Source organism: Pleuronectes platessa, chromosome 6 (genome assembly GCF_947347685.1).
Source record: "Pleuronectes platessa chromosome 6, fPlePla1.1, whole genome shotgun sequence".
NCBI lineage: Eukaryota > Metazoa > Chordata > Actinopteri > Pleuronectiformes > Pleuronectidae > Pleuronectes > Pleuronectes platessa.
The window spans coordinates 9444665-9467325 of record NC_070631.1 but is presented as its reverse complement, the minus strand read 5'-3'; the positions used below and the strand labels follow the sequence as shown (position 1 = coordinate 9467325).

General features: G+C 44.5%; 1 protein-coding gene across 2 annotated transcripts in view; it reads left to right on the top strand.

The window, feature by feature from the left end:
* Nucleotides 1-4745: 4745 nt before the first annotated feature.
* Nucleotides 4746-22661, top strand: part of nkain4 (sodium/potassium transporting ATPase interacting 4) — a 44954-nt gene continuing 27038 nt past the window's right edge. For both annotated transcript variants that reach the window (XM_053425017.1, XM_053425018.1), the window contains exon 1: nt 4746-5071. In XM_053425017.1, coding sequence (XP_053280992.1) covers nt 5018-5071 — 54 coding nt within the window. In that variant the 5' untranslated portion in view covers nt 4746-5017. The remainder of the gene's footprint in view (nt 5072-22661) is intronic.

Genomic DNA, 22661 nt, shown 5'->3' with positions numbered 1-22661 from the left:
CACGCGTCTTAACAAACGAATGACATCATTCTCTGTATGTTTGGTGAAGTATGTCTTACGTTGAAATACTGATAAATAATATTGACACACTTTTCCATTATGTAACAAACAGTATCATCTAATCAATGTTGTAAATATTGTAATTTAGGCTAAAAACATGGTGTAAATGACCATGTGTCAAGTTTCATTTGAATGTCTGGGCGGACAGACACTTGGATGACACCACAGGAGCAGTATGGAGACTTTTTTCTGTAGTTGTTTACGTTTGAAGAAGTGGTCCCCAGTTACTTCAACTGTATTTGATTTGGCTGCAGCGCTGTTAACCCCTGAATCTCCAAAAGTGTTATGTGGACTCAAACCCTTCACCCACCCCTCCTAAAGAGTAGATCATGAGTGAATTTTCAGTTTTTGTGTGAACTATCCCTTTAACAAATGAACAACACCATTGTCTTTATATGTTTGGTCAAGTCTGGGGAAATAAAATAAGGGAAAAACTAGAATGACACGCAATGGAGCAGATTCCTCCACCAAGGCCAAACCGTTCCCTGGTGAAACCCTTATGAAGTAAAGACTATAATCACATACAGATATAAATATTGGATCACGTCATTTATACCATGTAATCAGACGTACTTTCGGTGCAATCAGCTGTTTTTCACTTTATAGAGTTTGTGCAGCAAATACCAGAGAGAAACACTTCAGTCGTAAAAGTTTAGGGTTGAGCTAAATACTAATTCCCACTAGCCATGCTCCAAGCTCATTTCGGTGTCTATGTTTATCCCCTTTAAAAATAGCACTTAAAAACAAAAACTAATTAATCTAGGTTAACCTCTTTTATTAACTATTTATGAGATGAGGGATATTTTAAGACGTATTTGGCCTCATATTTATTCAGCCTACAATGAACTCCCGAAACCCAAAGGCCTACTTGACTAAGCCTTGTTCAGGCACACAAGCTTAATTAAAAAGGATTTCAATAAATAAATAAACAACTTAGTAAATGAGTGACTTGTATGAGTCTCTCTCAGCTCTTTGTCTGGTTTAGATGAAGCCTCATCGCTGATGGTTCTGTCAGCACTGATCTTGTATGACGACATTAACTGTGAGAAACAGGAGAATCTCACAAAACACAGATCCCCTGTCACACTGTTTGTAGCTCAACCAGAATGCTTTTATTCTGAAAGACATCTACCTGATTTCCGGCTGTTTCCCGGCTTGTGTCTAGCTTGACACAGCTGTGAAGGCGTCCATTCAATTAAACACCCTTTCACAGAGGAGCGCCTCCAGGTGGCGAGAGTTAGGATAACCGCAATTGCTGAAAAATGATTATGTGGACCAGTACATCTTCACCAAAGCATAATCCCACACTAAATAATTGACGTGCACCTCGTGATAGTCTCTGTATTTATTCCTCATCGAGTCTGGAGCTCTCTTCATGGCACAGAAAAGATGATGGAGAATAGAAAAAAACAACAAATGAGACTCTGCCTCCGAGGGCTCATGCGTAATCTTAATCTTTTATGAGCCTGGATCTAAATAAAGAAAGCCTTCATATGCTGGTCGCACAGCAGTGGAAGATGTAATTTGCAGCTCTGTGTTTGTGTTGATAAATGTAAGGCAGAGATGAAGGGAGCAGCTCGTTCTGCTGATGATATGGTGTTTGGTGAGGATGTGTTATTTGCCTCAGTGTGTGTGTGTGTGTGTGTGTAAAAGACAACATCCTGTACAACAACAGTTCAGCAGGTGACACAGCAAACTGCTGCTGCACCACCATCATTCGAGGGAAATCCAGTCATTCAGGCTGATGTGGGGATAAGAGAGGATGAAATGTGCTCTCAGGTCTCCTCCGGCCTCAGACACGATGACCTGGCTGCTATTACTGAAAACAGGACGAGGAATTTCCTCTGTTGTGTTTGGGCGCCAATGTTTGTGAGAAGGGAAACTGAGAAAGAAGGATAAAAGAAAGAAAGAGTGGCGAACTAGAAGCGACAGCCCCAGGCGCTCTGAAAGGGAGAAAAGCCTCGTCCTTTTGAGGGCTCTTTTTCTATTGTTGTCCTCGACCAGCCAGACTCCTGGGTCTCCTCCACAATGCAGGTCCCCTCCGAGCAGCACACTGCTGGCTCTCCTGTCACTTCATGTTAGTGTCTCCGAGAAGAACAGCAGCCCCCGAGGGTCTGGACACACTTGTCATGAAGGAAGAAGACTTCTGGTCACACACACACACACTGAGTGAGTCGATATGGGGGCGTTTGGGCAAAATGGGAAAGCAAGGAGAACCTCCATCAGGGCTTCTAATAGAACTATAACAGTGACCTTATTTCTGCCTCAGCTCCACTTTCCCAGCACCGCTCCCTCTCCCAGCCATCACCCCAGATATGCACACACCGACATTTTTATGGCACACATTCAAAAAGCATGTCCTCATACGAGATGGGTTTGTGAATGAGTGAGCTTCGTGTGCTCAGGAAGTGCAGGACAGTGACTAATGTATTCTACTAGCAGCTCTTACACTGGCTGGCTTCATGTGTAAGATGTGACAGCTGTTAGAAACCAACTGGGTAATTCAACACACACTCACACACTAACACACTCACACTCACACACTTCATATACTCACTCAAGCTTTTACATTACATGATTGAGGCAAATAGATTCTCTTTGATTTGTTGTTGAACGTGTGTGACGGAACAAACAGAATCAATGGATTTTGCATGAAATCCTAAATTAGATTTTACTGGAATTTTCAACTCTATCACATAGTTTTCATCAGTGTTGAATTGTAGCAGTTATGATTTTATTAGTTGCATTTTTGTCCTCTTGAGCAAACTGCATCAGTTAATGAAGACAGACATAATCACCTGAAAAGCTTGTGAGTGGATCTTGAGTCAAATTTGATTTGCCCCTAAAAGAACATAACTTATATATGATACTGGCATAAAAATTGCTAAACTATATCAGTTTTGCATTAGCTTTGTCTTCATAAGGTAAATAGGCTATAGGCCTCTGTGTAATTCCACATGGAGTAACCCTACGTTAAATTACATAACACAAGGGGTATGTGCCTGTCTGAGAAAGTTGTAACATTAATAAATGTATAAAAGTGACACAAACTATCAATCCTTAATCGACTTCACTATAGACTGATGCAAGTCTCCAGGGCTCCTGCAGTGATGCTGAGGCTTCTAAGTGATCGCCATGCTAATTTTATTTTTTATTTTTCAGTCTTCATGATGAAAGAAATGCTTTTTTACTTTTCACATGAAAAAAAAAGCTTGTTTCCATTAATAGCCTGAGGTTATTTTTGGCGAGGAAGGAGGAGCTCCTCCTGGGTCCCAGCTGGACGCAGGTGGGCATGGTGGCATGGGACAGGGGGGAGAGGAGAGAAGAGAAGAGAAGAGAAGAGAAGAGAAGAGAAGAGAAGAGAAGAGAAGAGAAGAGAAGAGAAGAGAAGAGAAGAAAGGAGGGGAGGGGAGAAGGGTGAACAGGTTTCTTAAAATGGGCAGAGCAGAGGAGCTTGTGTGACAAAATGAGATGTGAAGTGTTCCCTCAGTTAGGCCGCAGATGCGTAAAACATTTATCAAGCTGCTGAGGAGAGAGGTTGGCCCCTCCACAAGCACACTCTGAGAGAGGAGGAGGAGGAGGAGGAGGAGGAGGAGGAGGAGGAGGAGGAGGAGGAGGAGAGGAGGAGGAGGGTGACTGTGAGAGCTGCTTTTAAGATCTTTTCTATTATATATCACACTAAGCAGCGGCTACCCAGAAGGCTTGTGCAGAGGAAGAGGGGCGGAGAGACAGTGGAAGTTGTGTGTAAATAAACTTCAAACATATTGACATATTATTTCAACTATCCCCCCCCCCCCCCCCCCCCCCCCCCCCCACACACACACACACACATCAAACATGTGTTTTATCAGAAGATAATGTCCTAGGGGCTTGTGGTGCTTCAGAGAAGGAACTTAACCAAGTGTAATAATATTCCACTTGTACTAATAATTGTATGTAGAATATAAGTGAGTACTCGTCTGTGTAAAGACCTAACCTTTCATTATATTTATTGCTTGTGTTTTTAAATGCCTTTATATTTAAATATTAGAAGAGTAATGTCTCTATGTCACACTGGAAGGTAAAGTAAAGGCATTGAATCGAACTATGTGAATCTGAATGTTAAAGCTTTAGAGGAATAACGCCAAACCTGACAGTGAAATCAAAAAACAAATCATATAACCGATGATTTGGCTTCCATTTTGAATAATGACCCTGTGGACTGAAATATGAAAAGCTTTTTGGGGGGAGCTTGTCAGTATGTGCCTCCCACGGCCACAAGATGGCGCCAGTTGCTAATGAGTGGCAGCTAATTTAACTCCTCAACACAGTTACATGAAAACCACTCAATTTCAAAATGGAACATAATATTAATAGACACCATTATGGATCGATAACATTTTAAAATACCAACGCGCAGCTGCTCGACATCAGCTTCACTGCTGTTATCTATTTGGCGCAGGAGTCCTGATTGGCTGATTAGAGTAATTGGTCACCATGACAATAAATTGACCGTCTCTGTTTAAACTCTTAGTGAATCAAGTGGGACTTTCTGCTCCGCGTCACCACCACAGACACCACAGACAGCTTCCAGGAACCAGTTGACGCCCTCCAGTCAGGTCAGCCCCTTCCCAGCCCGGACCACCACCGCCACCACCACAGTCACCTCCCACCCCCCTCCTACTACTCCACACACCAGCCCTCCACCCAGTCAGTCACCTCGTGTGCGACCGGCCGGCAGCAGCAGCAGCAGCAGGCACTTCACAAACAAGAGCGCGGACCTCAGCGGCACAGAGATCCTTCCCTACCCGGGGTTTGTCGTTTGGATCTGGGCAAAGAGAAGAGAGGAGGACCAGGGGGAGGAGAATGGGACAGCGGTGCCTGGAGTCCGCTCGGTGCATTTGAGAGCTCCTCCGACCCGTTTCCAGGTTCCTTGTCTCCCGGCTCCGAGTCACGTTTTCCCCGCTGACACAACACAATGGGCTGCTGCAGCGGGCGATGCACCCTCATCTTTATCTGCACTTTACAGTTGGTGAGTTGACTCAAGTTCCATCGATGAGAAAAGAAACGTTAATGTTGCCATGCTATTCATTTTAAAAATGACATGTGGATGTTGAGTGGGCACCAGAATCTGTGTCACGTTCTCCTGGAGTGATGAAAACTCACGTGTGTCAGAAACACCCATTAGTTCCACGACTAACAGACGCTCACATCCATGTTTTCCTATTTCCCAGCACATTTCATTCACTCTGACATTTGCTGATTCCGTGTTTGAGCAGAAATCACAACAAGTTGCTCCGTGACAGCAAATGTTGTTTTATTTCTCTGTCTGATCCGCGAGGAACTAAGTTGTTGTGACAGAAAACATATGGTGAGTCGAACTCAGCTCAGCGCTCACACAGCTGCGAGTTAGTGCCTCCACAGTGATGGACAGTTTGGGGGTGAGTATGCTGTGTGATGATGGGGCTTCAGCAGATCTATGGATTTTCTCTCGTGGATACCTATGTATGTATGCTGAGATCCAGAGGAATCACATGGAGACAGCATCAAATGGTTCTGATTGAGGCATAGGTTCAAATCCAGAGCCTGCAGTCTAGATTAATATCCAGATTCATGTTGAAAAGCATCTATTCTAAGACATCCGGCTCCGATCTTAACATTTTAAGGTTTAATCAGAATAAAGAACAGTGGCTGCAGTGACTTTTACCTCGTTGGAGCGTTTCATTTTCCGATCAGTGAAGTGTGGACTGTGACATTTGCACTGATGGTAACCGTGCAGCCTCAGATGATGCTTCCCGTCGGCTCACAGGCCGGCTTTGCCTTTGTCACCATCCCGGAGTGGAGTTCACTTGACAGAGTGTGACGATGTTATTTATGACGGTATTAAAACTGAGCCTGCTCGCACCATAAGCCCCCGAGTAAATGCCACTTTTAACAGCTAAGGGAGCAGTAAAAACCTCTCCCCCCTTCAGACGGAGAGTCAAATGGTGAAGTTTTGATGTATTGTTACATGCATGAGCAAATCCAAAAAGAAGGGAAGGAAAGGAAAAAACGTGTGATGGCAGCTGGTATCAGCCACAACTGTCTTGAGAAGTCAAAACACCTTTTGAATTCATTATGTTGTGGTAACCAGTCAAGCCAGCATTGGTTTGTTGCCGCTGTTACAAACTATCTCAAGTTTAATGCTCTTAGAAATATAAGATGCCGTTGATCTAGATTGGAGTCTTTGGCCTGAGGTGAATTTGTTCTTCAGAGGAATGGGATTAGCAAAAGTCTCTGTGGCAGTTCTTTCTTCTTTCGGTCATTCCTGTGAATCTTTGCTGCCTCCGGCCCGAGTTCCCTGCTGCTCCTCCCTCACTTCATCTTCCCCATTAATAGAGAGCCGGTGTGTATTGCTGTGCAACACTTGTGCGTCTGTCAAGTTTCAGCATAGGAGAGGGAACTCGGAGGTCAATTTGGGTTAGGACAATGTGGTGTTGCTTCCTGATGGAAATTGACTTGTTGTCTGTAATGACTAACACACACACACACACACACACACACACAAACAGGGGGGTATGAACCCACCTTGAGGGACACACCTGCTTTTCCCTTCCCGACTCTTTTTGCCTCATTAGGGAGAAAGAGGGTCGACCATTTGTAAAGAGGTTCATAAAGCTGTCACCGGGCTCCCTGAAAAGTCCTTGAAGACTCCTGGAAACAGCTTTGTTTTCCCCCGGCACTATTTCTGGATGACCTTACACTTCCTGTCTGCGGAAACACACACACACACACACACACACACACACACACACACACACACACACACACACACACACACCTGCACACTTCTGATGGGTTGAACCGGCAAAGAGGGGTTACATTAAACCCTGCAAGACCCTCGAAAGGTCATCAGGTTGCAGCCGTTTGTTTATGTGCATGTGTGTGTATACGTGTGCGTGTCCACATTAATAAACATGTGCGTGCGTGCCTGTGTGTGTGTGTGTGTGTGTGTGGAGCACCACGGCCAAGGGGCCCCTCCACTCTCCTCTGTCTGAAACCTATGCATTGAAAATGAGCCGGCTTATTCCTAGTCCATTACAGGAGTAAAACTACCATTAACAAAACAAGGTACTCCGCTCCTCAGATGTAAAAATAGCCCCAGTGAACCGCTGCGTGTGCTAATTAGCCCGGCAGAGTGCTTTGATCAAACCTCTTTTGGCATCTCAGCCATCCCCTAATTGAATTGTGGTGCGCTTTCTTCATCAACAGGCCGGGCGGGGAGACTCCTCTCTGTGGGACAGAAGGCAACAGATAATGAGCCGGTATTGATTGAATCGCCTCAGTTGCCTCTTCCCTCTGCGGCCTAACTGTTCCAGACAGTAGAGCTGGATGGTTGTCAGGAAAAAAGCCGGTCAGCCCCAGAGAGCGGCGAGCTCTGGCAGGGAGCCCCGGCTGTCTAATGATTTGTTTGTACTCGGGGACACAAGCAAACCCGCTCCCTCTCAACGAGTGGGTTGTTTGAGGTGTTGACCTCACCCTGACCCCGGCGTGGATGCGTTTCAATCGGTCCGATCTGGGACCCCGTCCAGACATCTTGTGATTGTCATTGAGCGGCCACGGGGAGGGACGTGCTCCTTAATGGAGCTGGTGGTTAATGCGGCTCCGTGGACAGTAGGTGATTGATGTACGAGGCCTCTTCGTGGGTCACGGTGGTTTATCAGGGAAGGGCAGACGGTCACACGCACACTCACATTATCACACTGAACAAGGGTAATGAGCTCAGAGCTGAACATTGACCCGGAAAATGTCTGGCTCTATCTGCACCGGCAGCACTGACGACCGCGACCTCACACCGAGGCACAGACACTGTTTCACGGACCCGTCTCCTCACACACAGACACACCCACAGACGCAGCTGCACATTCTGCGACTTATAGATTAGTAGGTATAGTGGTGGGTACAGATTATAGCCTTTGGGATGGAAGTTCAGCTCCGTTGGCCTCTGACGGGATGAGAGAACAGAAGGAATGAGCTGGAAGAAAGAAGTTCAAGGTGTCCGTGCTGTCGCAGCCAATGACTTGATTTGTGCCCACGTGGGATGAAGGGCTGTCCATTTGGTGAACCCTGGTACAGACACAGGAGAGATCTGAACGTTCCACCTTTGTCAGAGGCTGATTATAACAGCCCGACGTACCCCCTCCAGCACAGTGTGAATGTACACGTGTAATATCTTCCATCAGCCGGCCTACTTCTCCTCTACTCTTTTGATGACATAGTTAGAGAATATACTAACTTTGTAGCGAATGCTTCGGAGAAGAAGATCGGGTTCAACCAAAGTGCTTCCAAGAAAGTTTTAGCAGATAGGCAGAGCGCCTCGTCCTGGAGGCATGACGTTATCCCTTGGCAGGCATCACGTCATCTCCCACAAGTTCCAAAGGATTTGGGCTGTTTTTTCTCCACTGCACCATTAATATTTGCTGTATAGAAGCACTAACATTGAAATATGCATGACATAGAGAGGCTGGATGTCATATCAACATCCTGCCGCTCCAAACCGCAACATACTACGCGTGCAAGTATGGTGACACACACGGGAACTCCGGATAATGTCCGCACAATATGGTCCAGGCATTTTCTGGACGCAGGAGGACATTGTTTGGGTCAGACATGTTCGCAACAACTGGAAAATGTCCGGCGAGAACTGACTACCTGCTCTGGGTAGAGCATGAACATGTCCAACTGACCCCTCCAGATAATTTCAGGAGATTATCCGGAGTTCAGTGCATGTCTGACAGCAGCTCTACACCTCGGCGCACACACAAGGTCTTGGCCCACAGCTTTGATATTAATGCATTGTACAGCTGTAATTAAGAGTCATTACCGCGGCTGAGGCAAATTGCATGGTAATAAAACATTGTACGCTGTCAGACATGGGTTTGTGAGTTACTGCTAAAGTATAATCCTGTCCTGTCTCGCCCGATCCAGAGGTGATGCATCAAAACCTGGTAACTAACATGGAATCTGTTCTTGGCACGAGCTGGAAGGTTTAAATTTCGCCCGGCTACACAGATGCTACAGACGTGTGTTTATTCACAGTTCTTTGTTCAGTGTATGTGTCTGACTTCTTTATCGTGTTTGTGTGAGCGTGGAGTCGGGTACGATTAAACTGTATCTCCCTGTCACCGGTGGAAGCGAGAGGCCGGGCCTGAATAGAGTGGATGGTCACAGCTCTTTTATCTCTGTTCCTTTCCGTTTCGTCTTCGCCTCTCTGAGCCTGCTATTAAGTTTTCACTTAACAGAGCCTCTCTGGACTGTGATTCATATCGTTGGGAGCAGAAACACATTTTTCCCTCCACTATTTGCTTTGGCTTGTACAGATGGTGGCAGAGTAAGATAGCGTCCCTATTTGAATTATCCATGCAGAAACAAAGTGTGTGTGTCACACACAGTATGCTGCGCGGAGACGGGCTCCCCATGAACAAGGTGTATCAACCAAATCCCAGCAGATGCCATGAGAATGAAGATTTAAATGGAGCTGTACCAGGGCTCAGGGCTTTTATTCACACTGTTAACACACAGGTTCTAGACAGTGATGTGGGCTGGGCTCAAACTACCACATAAACATATCTGATGAAATATAAATTCAAGAGCAACCAAAACAACAAAAGCAGTGACTTTTAACCCAGTATGTCATTCTCTTGTATAACTAAGTGATGCAAAAGCTCTGTATCTTGGACTTTTTTACCCATATGATACCAACCAATGATGGGGGTCATCATTACTAGCATAAGTCAGCCAAGCTAGGTGAGCACCATCACCAAAGTCATGCAAAGCCAAATGCATCTCTGCAGCCCTGTGTCAGTATTAGAGAATGGTCTTCCCAGCATTATCATTCTGAAATAGGGGAAAAATCTCAACTCACAATCACAATTGAAAAACACTTAACCAACTGGGAACTTGTTTTTGTGGAACATGCTCACGTAGGAACACAGTGGATGAAATGGGTAATTTCCCACAAAGAAAAGGCCACAAAAAGGAACATGTCGACTGTGTGATTTCACAATCCAAATATTTGTCTTCATGCCATTTTCAGCGTGTAAGTTGCTTGTTCGGAGGTTGCTCTCATTGTTTCCTGTGGCTGAGAGGATTTTGAAAATGGTTACAGACCAGCAGCAGATAGAGAGCAGAATGCTGTGTGAAACATACGCCCAGAAGCAGGGTTATACCCACAGTCTCCATCCGCTGAGTCAGACTAACAGAAGTCTACTCTTACTGCGGTAGAGACAAATTAATCACAATTCAAGTCCAAGTAAGGATTGAATGGACAACAAAGCAATGATATTTATGGGGAATTGATACTAGGCCTCTTGTGTTTTTGTTTGGAAGTAACACATATTACTCCAGGGTCCCAAAGCACTTTGTACACAGTCTGCACAACAGACCTGTGTAAGCCTGATAAACCTGAAATGGTTCAGCAGCTTAGAACATGCGAGGACACGATCACTGACAGAAATGATGCAAGTCATGAGGACCTGGTTAGATTCGTTCATTACAAGTTGCTGTTCAGGCAATTATAACTACATGACCACTGATTAGAAGCTGTTGCGTTAATGGTAGAAATCAGTCGACCACTGATTTGTCTGCAGGACCCAGCTCTTTAGGGCAACTAACAAAATCCACTACTTTCAAGAAAATTAATGTTTTAAGTTTCCTCTGACTTTTAAAGAAGGGTTTGTGTGTTCGTTTTTTGTTGCAGTTAGTTGTTTAAATATAATTGTACCACTTTGCATATTGGCCGATTCAGTGTACTAATGTGAAACCAGTTCAGTTAAAAAAAATGGATGAAGAAGGAATTGGGGGATTTGACGGATTAATCTACTCCTTTGAATACGGTTTCCAAAGTTTGCTTGGTGAACTTCCTTGTGCTCTTTTGTGTGATGGGTCTTTAAAGGCTTCATGAGATCACTAATATTATAATTGGCAACACTAGTTCCCCCCCCTCACACAGCTGAAGTCTTTGGTTCACTTTGCCAATTCACTGTTGGGAGTATCCTGCGTGAAATATTGCCAAATTGCTGACATTTAATCTTCCACTGTCTAAAGCTACACTACCAGAAACCACCGGAATTGATTTCCTGGAAAGAAAATCAGAGTTTTATCTGGGTGAAAGAGATAAACTTTAAAGACGTGGTATGGGATCATTACGTAGATTTGAGAGTGATATGCCGATGCCTGACTTGGTATCCAACAGTTGTATTGGATGCATTTCTGATACTGGTATTTGTATTGGAACATCTCTTCTTGCAGGGATGCTGTGAAAATGGGAGGTGGAGCACAGAGGGTTCTAACAGTATGTGATCATCGGCTGAAGAGGCTGCAGTAATTCATGTGATTTCAGAAATGAAGGTTTAACCCCGTCTCATGTTGTCTTTGTTGGATTCTTCCCTATTTTCCTTTTGAAGGTCATGCAGGTTGCCACAATTAGGTGTAGTGTGTGTGTGTGAGTGCTGTGCTTGTGCTGTCAGATGGACCCCCGCTGTTCCACCCTGATTGTGGTCTCGACCTAGACTGTGTTGACTGCTGAGCTTGAACGCCCCTTATCCACAGAGGAGTGGACCCTGTCTGGCCTTCGCTGCAAGAGCCAGCGCCATCAACGGGAAGACGATTGAACAACAGGCTGCAACAACGTGTGTGTGTGTCTGTGTGTGTGTGTGTGTTGTAGGTCACGAGGCAAGGTGACTCTATAATACATTCCCACTCAAAGCTAAGAGTTTTGGAGACTCCCCCCTCCACTCCCCAGTGTGTCATCACCTCACCTGAGAGCCCGATGCATCCTGGGTACACAGGCGATGAGAAGCACAGCTTGAATGTGCAATGAGTGTTCCTGCTCCACCCACAGCGTGTTTCCTCTGTGGAAACACAACAAGGATTTGTGTCATCTCCAAATCCCGTTTTCACTTTGGAACGGGGGGGAATCCTCTCCTCCATTTTCTCCCCCTGCTGGGATCTCAGGTTGGAATATGTTTGAATTATTGATCACCAACCGAGTGATTTATCGGCGAGGCCAGAGCCACTGGAGATTTTGGGGGGGGGAATGCAAATCGAAAGGTGAAAAGAAATAGACCGAGTAACGGGGGTGGGGGGGGATGGGCGGAGGTCGACCTCTCACTCCGGGCCAATTATGAGCATGACCCTAGAGACCTGAGATCTCTGTGTTTAGCTTTACTCTTGCGCCCCCCACCCCCCCCCCCCCTCTCTCTCTTCCATCTCCCTCCCTCTTTCTGGTGCACCGTTACCATGGAAACCTTTGCGTATACTATAAGATGCTGAAGAACCTGCAGGGAATCAAATCCAACCTGCCAAAGAGAAACACACACAAGTGTGATGCAGATCTGAGTTAGCGTGCTGAGGGGGGAGGGGGGGGGGGGGGGCTGCTGGTAGATGATCCCGGGGTTGGGCTGCAACTGAACACGGGGCTCAGTGAACATCTCGCTCTCAGGACAACTGTCACTCTAAAGATAGCTCCACTCACATACATAGCCTTTAGCCTCACCACAGGAACGACCCGCCCTAAATGCAACGCAACAATTAGCCCCATGCAGCCGGGGTTGTGTTTCACTCGAGTCCAGCTTTATGTGGAATCAGTTTATTTTCAAGGTTCTGCTCTTGTTAAGCAGAGATGAGAACAGCCGGGTTTTGTGCTAATTGAGCCGAGGTGACGACCTTGCTGTTGTTTCCTGACCTTCCCCGGAGTTCCCTGTGTGCATGTTGGTTCATAATGCTACGTGTGCTCTTGGAAAAATCATCCCCTCTTTCCCCCCCCCCCCGGTGGCCCTTTTTACTGCTATTCTCCATTTTAATGTCTTCAATTTAACAGACCATTAATTATGTGGTTATAGCAGAAAACCTTGGGCTGGCCGAATTGAGTGTGTGTGCATGCAGCCATGCTCCGGCTTGTTTGTGTGTGTGTGTGTGTGTGTGTGTGTGTGTGTGTGTGTGTGTGTGTGTGTGTGTGTGTGTGTGTGTGTGTGTGTGTGTGTGTGTGTGTGTGTGTGTGTGTGTGTGTGTGTGTGTGTGTGTGTGTGTGTGTGTGTGTGTGTGTGTGTGTGTGTGTGTGTGTGTGTGAGAGAGTGTGTTCTGCATCAATGACACTGCAATATTAAGCCGTAATGGAGATAAAACTAGAACTATTTGCAAGCCCATTTCTCTCTTTCCATTCCAGCGTTTCCAGCCCTGTCATTTGTTATAGTGTGGCATCGAATAAATTGCTTTGGGAGCACCACAGCTGGAATGACTATCTTGACAGATTTGTCGAATGACTGCAAAGCGTATTCATCTCACTAAAATCCTCCCCACGGCTTTTGGGCATTTAGTCCTTGTTTTACAAGAGGCTGATGACCTCACGGATGATTTTGCTCTAATTGCCTCCAACAAGGAGGATACGTTTTCACCCCTGTCTGTTGTTTGTTGGTGTTTTATTTTATTTTTATATGGGTCTCAGAAGAAGCAATAGTAATTCCTGGATTTTGATAAAAAAAACTATATATTTAAATTATAGATTAGATTATATAGATTAGATAATATATAGTTTGTGAAACTTTGGTGCAGCCTGATTGAATTTAAGGGGACTACTCGGCCTTGGGATGAACAAAGTATCACTTTCTCCACTGGTGCTTGAAAGATAAAGAGTGATGGTATTATGATGAAAAGAAAATGATTATGGAAAACACAGCTGGAAGGTGTAAACTGCTGACAGCTGTTTCTTGACTGTGTACTCATGAAAAGAATTTCCTATCGCAGCTAAATCTCTTGTTAATTGGGGTGAAACCCAAACAGCTTTCTGTTCTATCTGGGACACGGTGGGACAGAAGTGGAGAGAGGATTTAAGCTTCTCCTATTTTGTGTGGGTAGCGATTTTTCAGGCATTGAACATGTAGTTGTTTGACTTTGCATATGAAGAATGCAAAATACAATATGGAGATTTTTATACAAGAATTAAAATCTCTTGAATCTCGTTGTCTCTCTGTAGCTGACTCTCTGTATAACTTCTCTCTTTCCTCCTGAGATATGTATTCTTCTAATATTGCCTCTGTCGCATGTTAGAAACATCATCAACACGGCCACTGATACATTTTCGTTTCCTTTCTCTATCCTCAAATCGAGTCACTTTGACATTTCCTGGACACTTAACCAGGAGGCAGGCCGGACACATTCCTAGAAAGTGTCTGTAACAACTGACATGGACATTTGCATTCTCACATACATTCCCTAGGGAAAGTTTCAGGGAAATATCCTTGCTTAAATCAGCTCGTGTGTGTTTCTTAGTATCTCTGTCACTGAACGTTTGTTAATGTTACCTCATATTCTTTAAGAGTGATTCAGTCTGTTGCATCTCTCGTTTGCGATGTGACTCCCATGCATCGAGAAACGAGGAGACAAAACAATACAAGTGACATTCATCTCTTTGGGTTGAGGCTGAAATCACAGCACCCGCTGCTGCTGCCGCTGCTGCTGCATCCATCCTCAAGTAGATGCAGTAAAGACCAAATAGCTTCTAATAATCCAAATATTGCTTCCACCAGATAAACTTTAAAGAAGTGTTTGGCTGAGGGCGAGGAGGAGGAAGAGAGATAAAAGGAAGGAGGGGGAGGGAGCAGAATAATCGTCTTACCGGAGATACCAGCCGCGTGGGGTGTTTGCTGTCGCAGTGAACAAATTTGGGTCATATCGCAGTGAACCTTGCTTCACCATCAAGTCAGCTGCTTGACTTATGTGCTTAAATCCTCTAAATGCTGCTTGGCCACTTTTACGCAGACTGCTGGTGTCACAGTGAGAATGAAAGCAGACAACAGACACTGGCAGATGTGGGATAACTGTTAAAAGGTTTTACATCTCCAGTCTGAGGCTTCTCTGTGGAGCTGAAGCAGGAACAGCCGATCAGACGAGAGGTGTCGGTGCCTCTCGTCTGTAAACAGAAGTCTTTGGTCTTGTTCCAGGTGTATTGCTGGAGCGGCGGAGCACCCCCGTCTCCAGCTCACTCTCATTGGCTGCTGCACCTTCTGCAGGAGCCAATACTGCGTCAGTAAGCGTGCTTAGCTGCAAAATGTGAGACAGTTGGGGACATCAGGGAGGTGGGTGATACGGCAGCTGGCACAGAACGAGTGGAACGTATGGAGTGGTTTACCAGGAGCAGGAGTGCCCTATACGTTTTTTTGTTTAAGGGAATGCATGTTAATGAATATGGACTGTATGCATTTCTCTGTGGATTGAGCATTTTGATAAATAAATAAAAAAAACTGCAAAAAAAAACATTCAAATCGTACTTTCTGTAATATGGGACTTTTAAATGTTTTAGCTAAAGAATCCCTGTGGCTATATAAACCAAATGAAAAGGGAAAGTTAACCCAAAGGGAAAATTCAGTCATTATCTATTCACCACTATGCCGATGGATGGAGTGGGTGAAGTGTTTGATTCCACAATACACTTTAGGAGAACGGTGTTGCAGTCAAATCCAATACAATTGGACACTCTCTGAATGCAAGATCACATAGCCATGTTTTTCATATTTCTGTGAACTATCCCTTTATAGTCCCTAAAAATGTTACGTGAAATCTAAAGTGTCTCTATAACGTTAAATAATCATCTTTTATTATTCATTAAACGTTGATCGCTCATAAACTCACTCAGCTAATCTCTTTTATTGGGACTTTGCCCCATTAAAACTGAATAAAACAGATTTATCAGGGCTGTGTGGCTGTGTGGGTGGTTTGATCAGATTTGACTGACAGTGTCGCAACAGCCCCCCCCCTGTCAGCAGTCTCTTATTCCGATGTTCCTAAATCCTGACGGGGTTTCCCGCGGGTTTCAAACTTCAGTGAGAAGAACACGGAGACGTCTCATGTGAAACAACCAGCGCGGCTCAGAAACCCACTGGTTGCACTCGTCTATAATCACACACAAGAAGCTGATGGAGAACACACACACACACACACACACACACACGAACACGCGCACACACACACACACACACACACACACACACACACACACGAACACTCGCACACTGACACTTGGAGGGAATTTGTGGAATGCTCTTTTTCACATGTGGTCCCTCTGATCTTTGTGCTCTAATTACCACTTGTTAAATAGTCTTACAGGGGTAAAGCCTAAACATAGCTCAACTATGAAACACTTATTGATCTACTTAGCGGGGAAATGCCAATCATATTTACTTTACATACACACTGAGGATATTGTGCAGAGTAAATAACCTCCCACAGAAAACACTTGAACATATTATAATAGAATAGGAAGGTGTTGCTAATAATATTGAGACCCAGTCTTCCATGACAGTGAGACAGTGCACCAGTATACACAGGAACCAGGACCCTGTCTCCAACGCAGCTGCTGTTGCCTGTCAAAATGTCCACGGGTGAAAAAGGGCCTCTGGCCTTCTTAGTGATAATATCAAAGTAAAACCAATTAATGTTGTTTCTCTCACAGATTAAAAATGTGTTATCTTTTCACACTGCAGTGTTCAGAGTTTAATGCAGACAGACGTCCATGTGCATTATTTCTAAGGGGCTAATTGCAAAAGCTTAGTAGCAAAGCGCTAAGTGGCAAAAGCATCCATTTTTTCACTTTTGAGTCGAGTTGATGAAGTTGAAAAGCCTAAAATCTTTAGTAAATGAAGTTCCTCCCCTACACAAAAACACTGCTCCTCCAACACCTCATCAATCGTCCAGCCGACACTTGTATTTACACCATTTGTTAAATGCTTGCCCATCGCAGCCAGTCTGGTGGCCCCCTTAAAGAAGCAAGGTAAAGCGAGAGAAGGGTTGGTCCGACATTTCTGTCACTTGTTGGAATTTTGACCAATCCCAGCAGATTGGGACAGCTGGCTTTGCTCTAAAGGAAATCCCATGTAATGTCCATCTGAAGGATTTTCCAGGGGGCATGCAATTTATTTGAAAGTAAAGCAAGTAGACCAGGAAACGCAAAGTGAAATACAAAAAGCAGATGAGATGTGGGATGAGGAAACTGGGTGGCAGATGGAGAGATAAAAAGGAGATCAGAGGATCTTAGTGATGGGTAACGTGAACCACTAAGAAGTTCAGTCAGACCAGGACTCTGATTCAACTCAAATGAATCTTACACAGTTATATATTGGACCAACTATTGGAAAAACTGAAAATGTTTGGACTTTAGACCAGGAGATGTTCAGATCATCATCTTAGAGTGAGAAACGGTATCAGAGAGAGCGTCACAGTAGAGCCGACCACAGCAGGGACAGAAGTACTGCAGTTTTCCAGAGGGAGACTCAGTTCAAAGCGATGGCTTATGTTTCTTTCAGTGGGACAGATTTGTTTGTTGTGTGTTCCCAGTAGCAATGAGAGATTAGCATGTTATTAGCACTAAAAGCATTGAGGCTTTCCACAGTCACGTCTCATAGAAACCAAGAGCTGCAGCACTCTGCGTCTCTTTAGCACCACGACCCAAAACAAGTGATGAAGTACAAGGGGGAGTCGCTGCTGTGAGTTCCACTGTGCGGACCATATTTCAAACAGCGATAAGGAAAGTGGCTTTACTACAGGCACCCTGCCTTTTAATCCCTGTCTCAGCTGCGGTCGACCAGGCACCACCACGGGCTCTCTATCTATCCAACTCTCCACGTACTCACACACACACACACACACACACATATTGAGATTGGCACCATTAGTTATACACGGATCAAGCTGGCATCAAGAGTTTAATAACTTTACTCAGACGAGAGGTGAAGAATTGGATTGGGTAAAGTTTTTTCAGAAGTTGCCTGCCAGCTGCCTGCTGGGAGTCACAGGGTGAAGACAGGCCAGGGTAAAAGCATGGCACATAAAATCACAGCTATAGTCTCAGTTACTGTTTTTGCTTTTTATGTACATTTTGAAAAGGAACACGTTTTTGAGGTTGCGTGTGCTCGCAACCTCTCAACACAGATTGCAAGGACTCTCAGATTCCTCACAGATCCAAAATGTTGATTTTGGATCTGTTGATTAAACTATTGAAGATAACTTAATATATACACAAAGACAAATTAATGGATTTTGGATGTGGTATGGGCCAGGAAAGAACCAATCCAATGTTGATTCGGATCAGAAGGCAGATTCAGGATTACATTTTTATCTTTAACATAGTGAGACAACTTTTAAAAAAACATTTTGGCCGTTTTCTAAGGAATCCTTGCAGAGATCTTGATGAAAAAAACTCTGTCATCTTCAGGGAACTGGTATTTATACGCAATTTTCTCCAGCTTGATTTGAGTATAAGTGATTTTCAGGCTTTGACAATATCTTTGTTGTGTTTAGAGGTAAAATTATCATGTTATTCACCAGAAAAATACAAAGTCAATGAAAATCAACCATAGGTGTTGCCTTCCACTTGGGGCATTATAACCCGTTTTACAGGGCTGTGCAAGAGCTCACAACTAGAATTAGCACTTGATAATGTCTATGATGATGAATGTGAAAACTACATGAGTAACAAAGTGTTAATCAGTCGCTGTGTCATGCTTTGTTCTGGCTTGTCTTTTTTTCCTGTGACTCCAGACAAGCAGTAAAGTCTCTCTCTCTCTTTCTCTCTCTCTGGATAAGATGGTGAAATCCCTCTGAAACAGAAGTGGTAATTGGGATAGTGCAGACAAATTGCCCGTCTGAATCCTCTCGCTCCGTCTGGCTCAGCTCGTTGGCTAATGCCTCGTACGGCTAAATAAAAACAACGCATTAGCGAAGACACTGAGATAAAGCGCAGGAGATAATGTGGTAGCTTCTCCGTAATTCACCGCTCGCATCTGCTGGCACTCCTCAATGTCGTCCTCCTGCTCAACTGTGTGAGTCAGGATGATACGCTTGAACACAGGGGAGACTGACTCACGCTGCCTGAAGTCATGCAAACTCAGACACACACACACACAAACACACACACACACCTGCTTTTCGAATCCGCCAATCCGGATGACAAATTCAGTAACATGTTATCAAAGGACATTTTAACAGAGGACACAGAGAGAGAAACCCTGATGTGATTTATAGTATCTGGAGGCGACGGCGGAGAGCTGAGAGAGTCACCAGTCAAGTCCGTCCTCTGTCTCTGGGGGAGCGGCGTCTGGTCCCCCCCCCACACACACACACCACCACCACCACACTTTCACACCTAACATCTCACTATGCGCGACCTAGCACCTCTGTGTCTACATCCTCAGTACGTTACTTTTAAAACACTTTTGCGTTCATGCCCGTTTCGAGCCCCCATATTGGAAGCGTTATGAGGCACTGCTTTAGTTTTGGAACTCCGGGACATTAAGAAATCTTGGGATAAAATGTTAGGATAAGAATTACACATACACACACTCTCTCTTCTTGATTTGGTTTTATCAACTGACCACTTATTGATCTGACTTTTATCACGTCTACCTTTTTATGAAGGAAAACAAAGACCTGATGCCTCCGCTGAAGTGAAGCCTCCATCACCACCTTTTTATTTATAGCTCATAATTCTGGCCTCCTCCATGTTAGTGGATGGGACCAAACTAAATAAGTCCACTGCACCGACTCTGGCTTCAAATTTTAAAGATGGCAGCTCTCGTATCCATCCTCTCAGGGAGGAAGTAGTGATGTGCCCCTTCTTTATATACAGTCTATGGTATGAGTACTTGATCTACTCTTCTTCCTCAGGTTTTTCATGGTGTTGTCTTTTAGGGCATGACCCATTGTTGATCTATTACTATAGTGACCTATTGTTGACCCATTGTTTGAGTGTTTATGACTTTTGAAGCACCAGGCAAGACCTTTAGTCCTTTTACCTACATTCTCTGCTTCTGAGTCTCGGCATCTTGATGCTGTTTACTCATCTGGATTTTTAAAACAGTTTTCCAACAAAAACGTATTGCTATGGATGCGTATCACTAAGCTCAGTCTGTGTTTGAAATCCCTGTTAGATGCTGAGGCCATGCTTTTCCGCCACTTATCTTGCGCACACACACACACTAAACACACACATCTTAATTAGCTCCTCTCGGACGATGCAGATCAAACATCGTTTTTCTCTCAGAAACGTTGGCTCTGATGCTCTCGTCACTCTTTTATCTTGGATCTCTCTTCTTGGTGGTGTATATAAGAAGGTGGTGATGATTGAAATGTTGTGGGGCTTTGATATTCCCATTAAGGGAAGGAGGATTTATGTTGTAAGGCCGTGTCCCCTTGTGTGTTCTTCATTGCTCTGTGGGTTCGCTCATTTGTCCACACCTCAAAGAACCGAGTGAACGTGCAGAAGCTGAGGTCCTCTGACAGCCGCGGCAGGTTTTTAACATGTAGGTCTATGATCTCTGTTAATACTCTGTTATCACGTGGCGGAAGGAGTGAATACTTGGTAGAAACTAAAAACTCTTGAAATAGAGAGAATGATAGAGGACGGGCAGAAGTGGAGGTGCAAGAGGAGGTTGTTGCCTCCCGCTGCCGTTCTCAGCCCCCTAATTGCTAAGTATTTATGGTGGGAGTGGTATGTGTGGGCAACATGCTTCTCCACATGTACACATCCGAAACCAAAATACACACAGAGAGATTCCGTCAGCGCGTTGGGAGCCACTTGTGCTGGCAGGAGGTCAGCGGGAGGCTTTTACAGGCCGTTATGTAGCCGGAGCACTATTCCTGGAAGAGCGTTGGTATCTTTTTATTAAATTCTACCCCACTCTGCAGTAACCCGCTCCCTATGAATTGTGGGCTAATTGTCCAAGATGGCTTTCTGTGACGTTGTGTGTGTGTGTGTGTGTGTGTGTGTGTGTGTCCAGGGTGGGCAGAGACCTTTCTGTCCTTGATTGATTGTTGTCATCTCTGCGGATTATTGAGTTACCAGCGAACGTGATAGGCTCACTGCAGCATCCCAGCAGAAAGAATGCGCACACACACACACACACACACACACACACACACATCCCTCAAGCCTATACACGTCTCTAATTCAACGACTGGTGGAAAGGGGCTGAAAGCAGAGGATACACACACACACGCAGAGGATATAGTTTTGTGTTTCTGTTGTCTGAAAACATATTAAATTAGAAACAATAAACCTAAATTAAAATGTAATTAAAAACATGTAAAATATTGAAATATGTAAAGTTATTTTGCGGTTTAAATGACTGAACTCTTTCAGGCTTTTAATTTTATCGGAGTGTAAAAATTGCAACAACTACAAAAGGCCCAAGAGGCTGTTTGCATTTATCCAGCCAAATGGCATAAAGGCTGTTTAACAGAGTTTTCAGAGCCATCAGATGTCTTTTTATTTCACCGGGTTTGTCAGAGGACATTCTGAGCGCGCAGGTCCACTATCTGTCTCTATCAGCACAAGAAGATAAACGCCATCCTATCTGTTTTCTGTAATCGCGGGGAGGGATCCACAGTTGGTCAGACCTTGACTTGACAAGACCATATATATGCAGCATAATTGGTTATTTTTAGTTTTCACTTTCATATTTTATTATCTCCATTTGTCTTAACAATTTTACTACAGAATCTTGTCGTTATAGCTTTGCATCTGAATTGATGATCATATTTCATCTGTAAGAAAAAGTGTTATTAGATTAAGATTAAGATACATTTATTTATTATTAAGGCATTAAGGCGCCCAAAATATGCCAGGAAAACAGTTCCCACACTGTGACACCACCAAGCAGCCTGGACCCAACCTATACCTTGTGTGGATTGACACAAGACAGGTTGGGATCATACAGATTCTTCAGACCAGTCTTTGTTTTCCCAGTCTCGTTGAGGCTGTGACAACTGCAGCCTCAGATTTCTCTCCTTCATTGACAGGAGAGGAATCCGATGTTCTGTTGTTTCAAAACCATTTTGCCACAAGGTTCAACTTGTTTCTTCACCATAGTTGTGGTTAACTGAGTTATTATCTTCTTTCTGTCAGATCCAACCAATCGTTCTCCTCTGACCTCTTCTCCAGAGCCTGTTTCTGCCTGTAGAGCTGCTGCTTACTGGATGTTTTTCAAACCATAACCTCAGTAAAAAGAGTTGAGACTGTTGTGCCTGGAAATATCGGATCAGAAATACCATCTCTAAAATGAAAAAAATATTGGCAGACAGCATTGAAATGCAACATACAATTTATGTAGGAAACCATTATGAGTTCTAAGAAAATTATATAAAATGTCTGTCTTGGGGACAGACCTGTTCTTGACCAGTTGAACTTCCGGTGTTATCGAGCTCTCAAACATTGACCCAGACGCCTCGTGATGTTATTCATTCCCTCCAGCGCCTTCTCCGTCCAGGGGACACACAGAGGTTATTAAGAGGGAGAGGGAAGCTCAGTCGCTGTGCACATACTCCATTTGTGAATTTCTCTCATCTCTCCGTTTTCATTATATTCTCTCCATCCATCTTCATTTTCTTTTCCTGCTGTTGCTAGATGAGTTTTCTCGTGACTGACAGTCGCTGTCTCCTGGACTTTAGTGCGATCATGTTCGGTGCAGGTGGCGGTTCACTCACCACGCCCTCTGTAGCTTCACACCCTGTCTGTGGAGGTACCGCCCTCCACGGGAGAGTGTGTTCATTTTTAATTATCACTCTGGGATTTGATCATCACCCTCCCCTGCCTG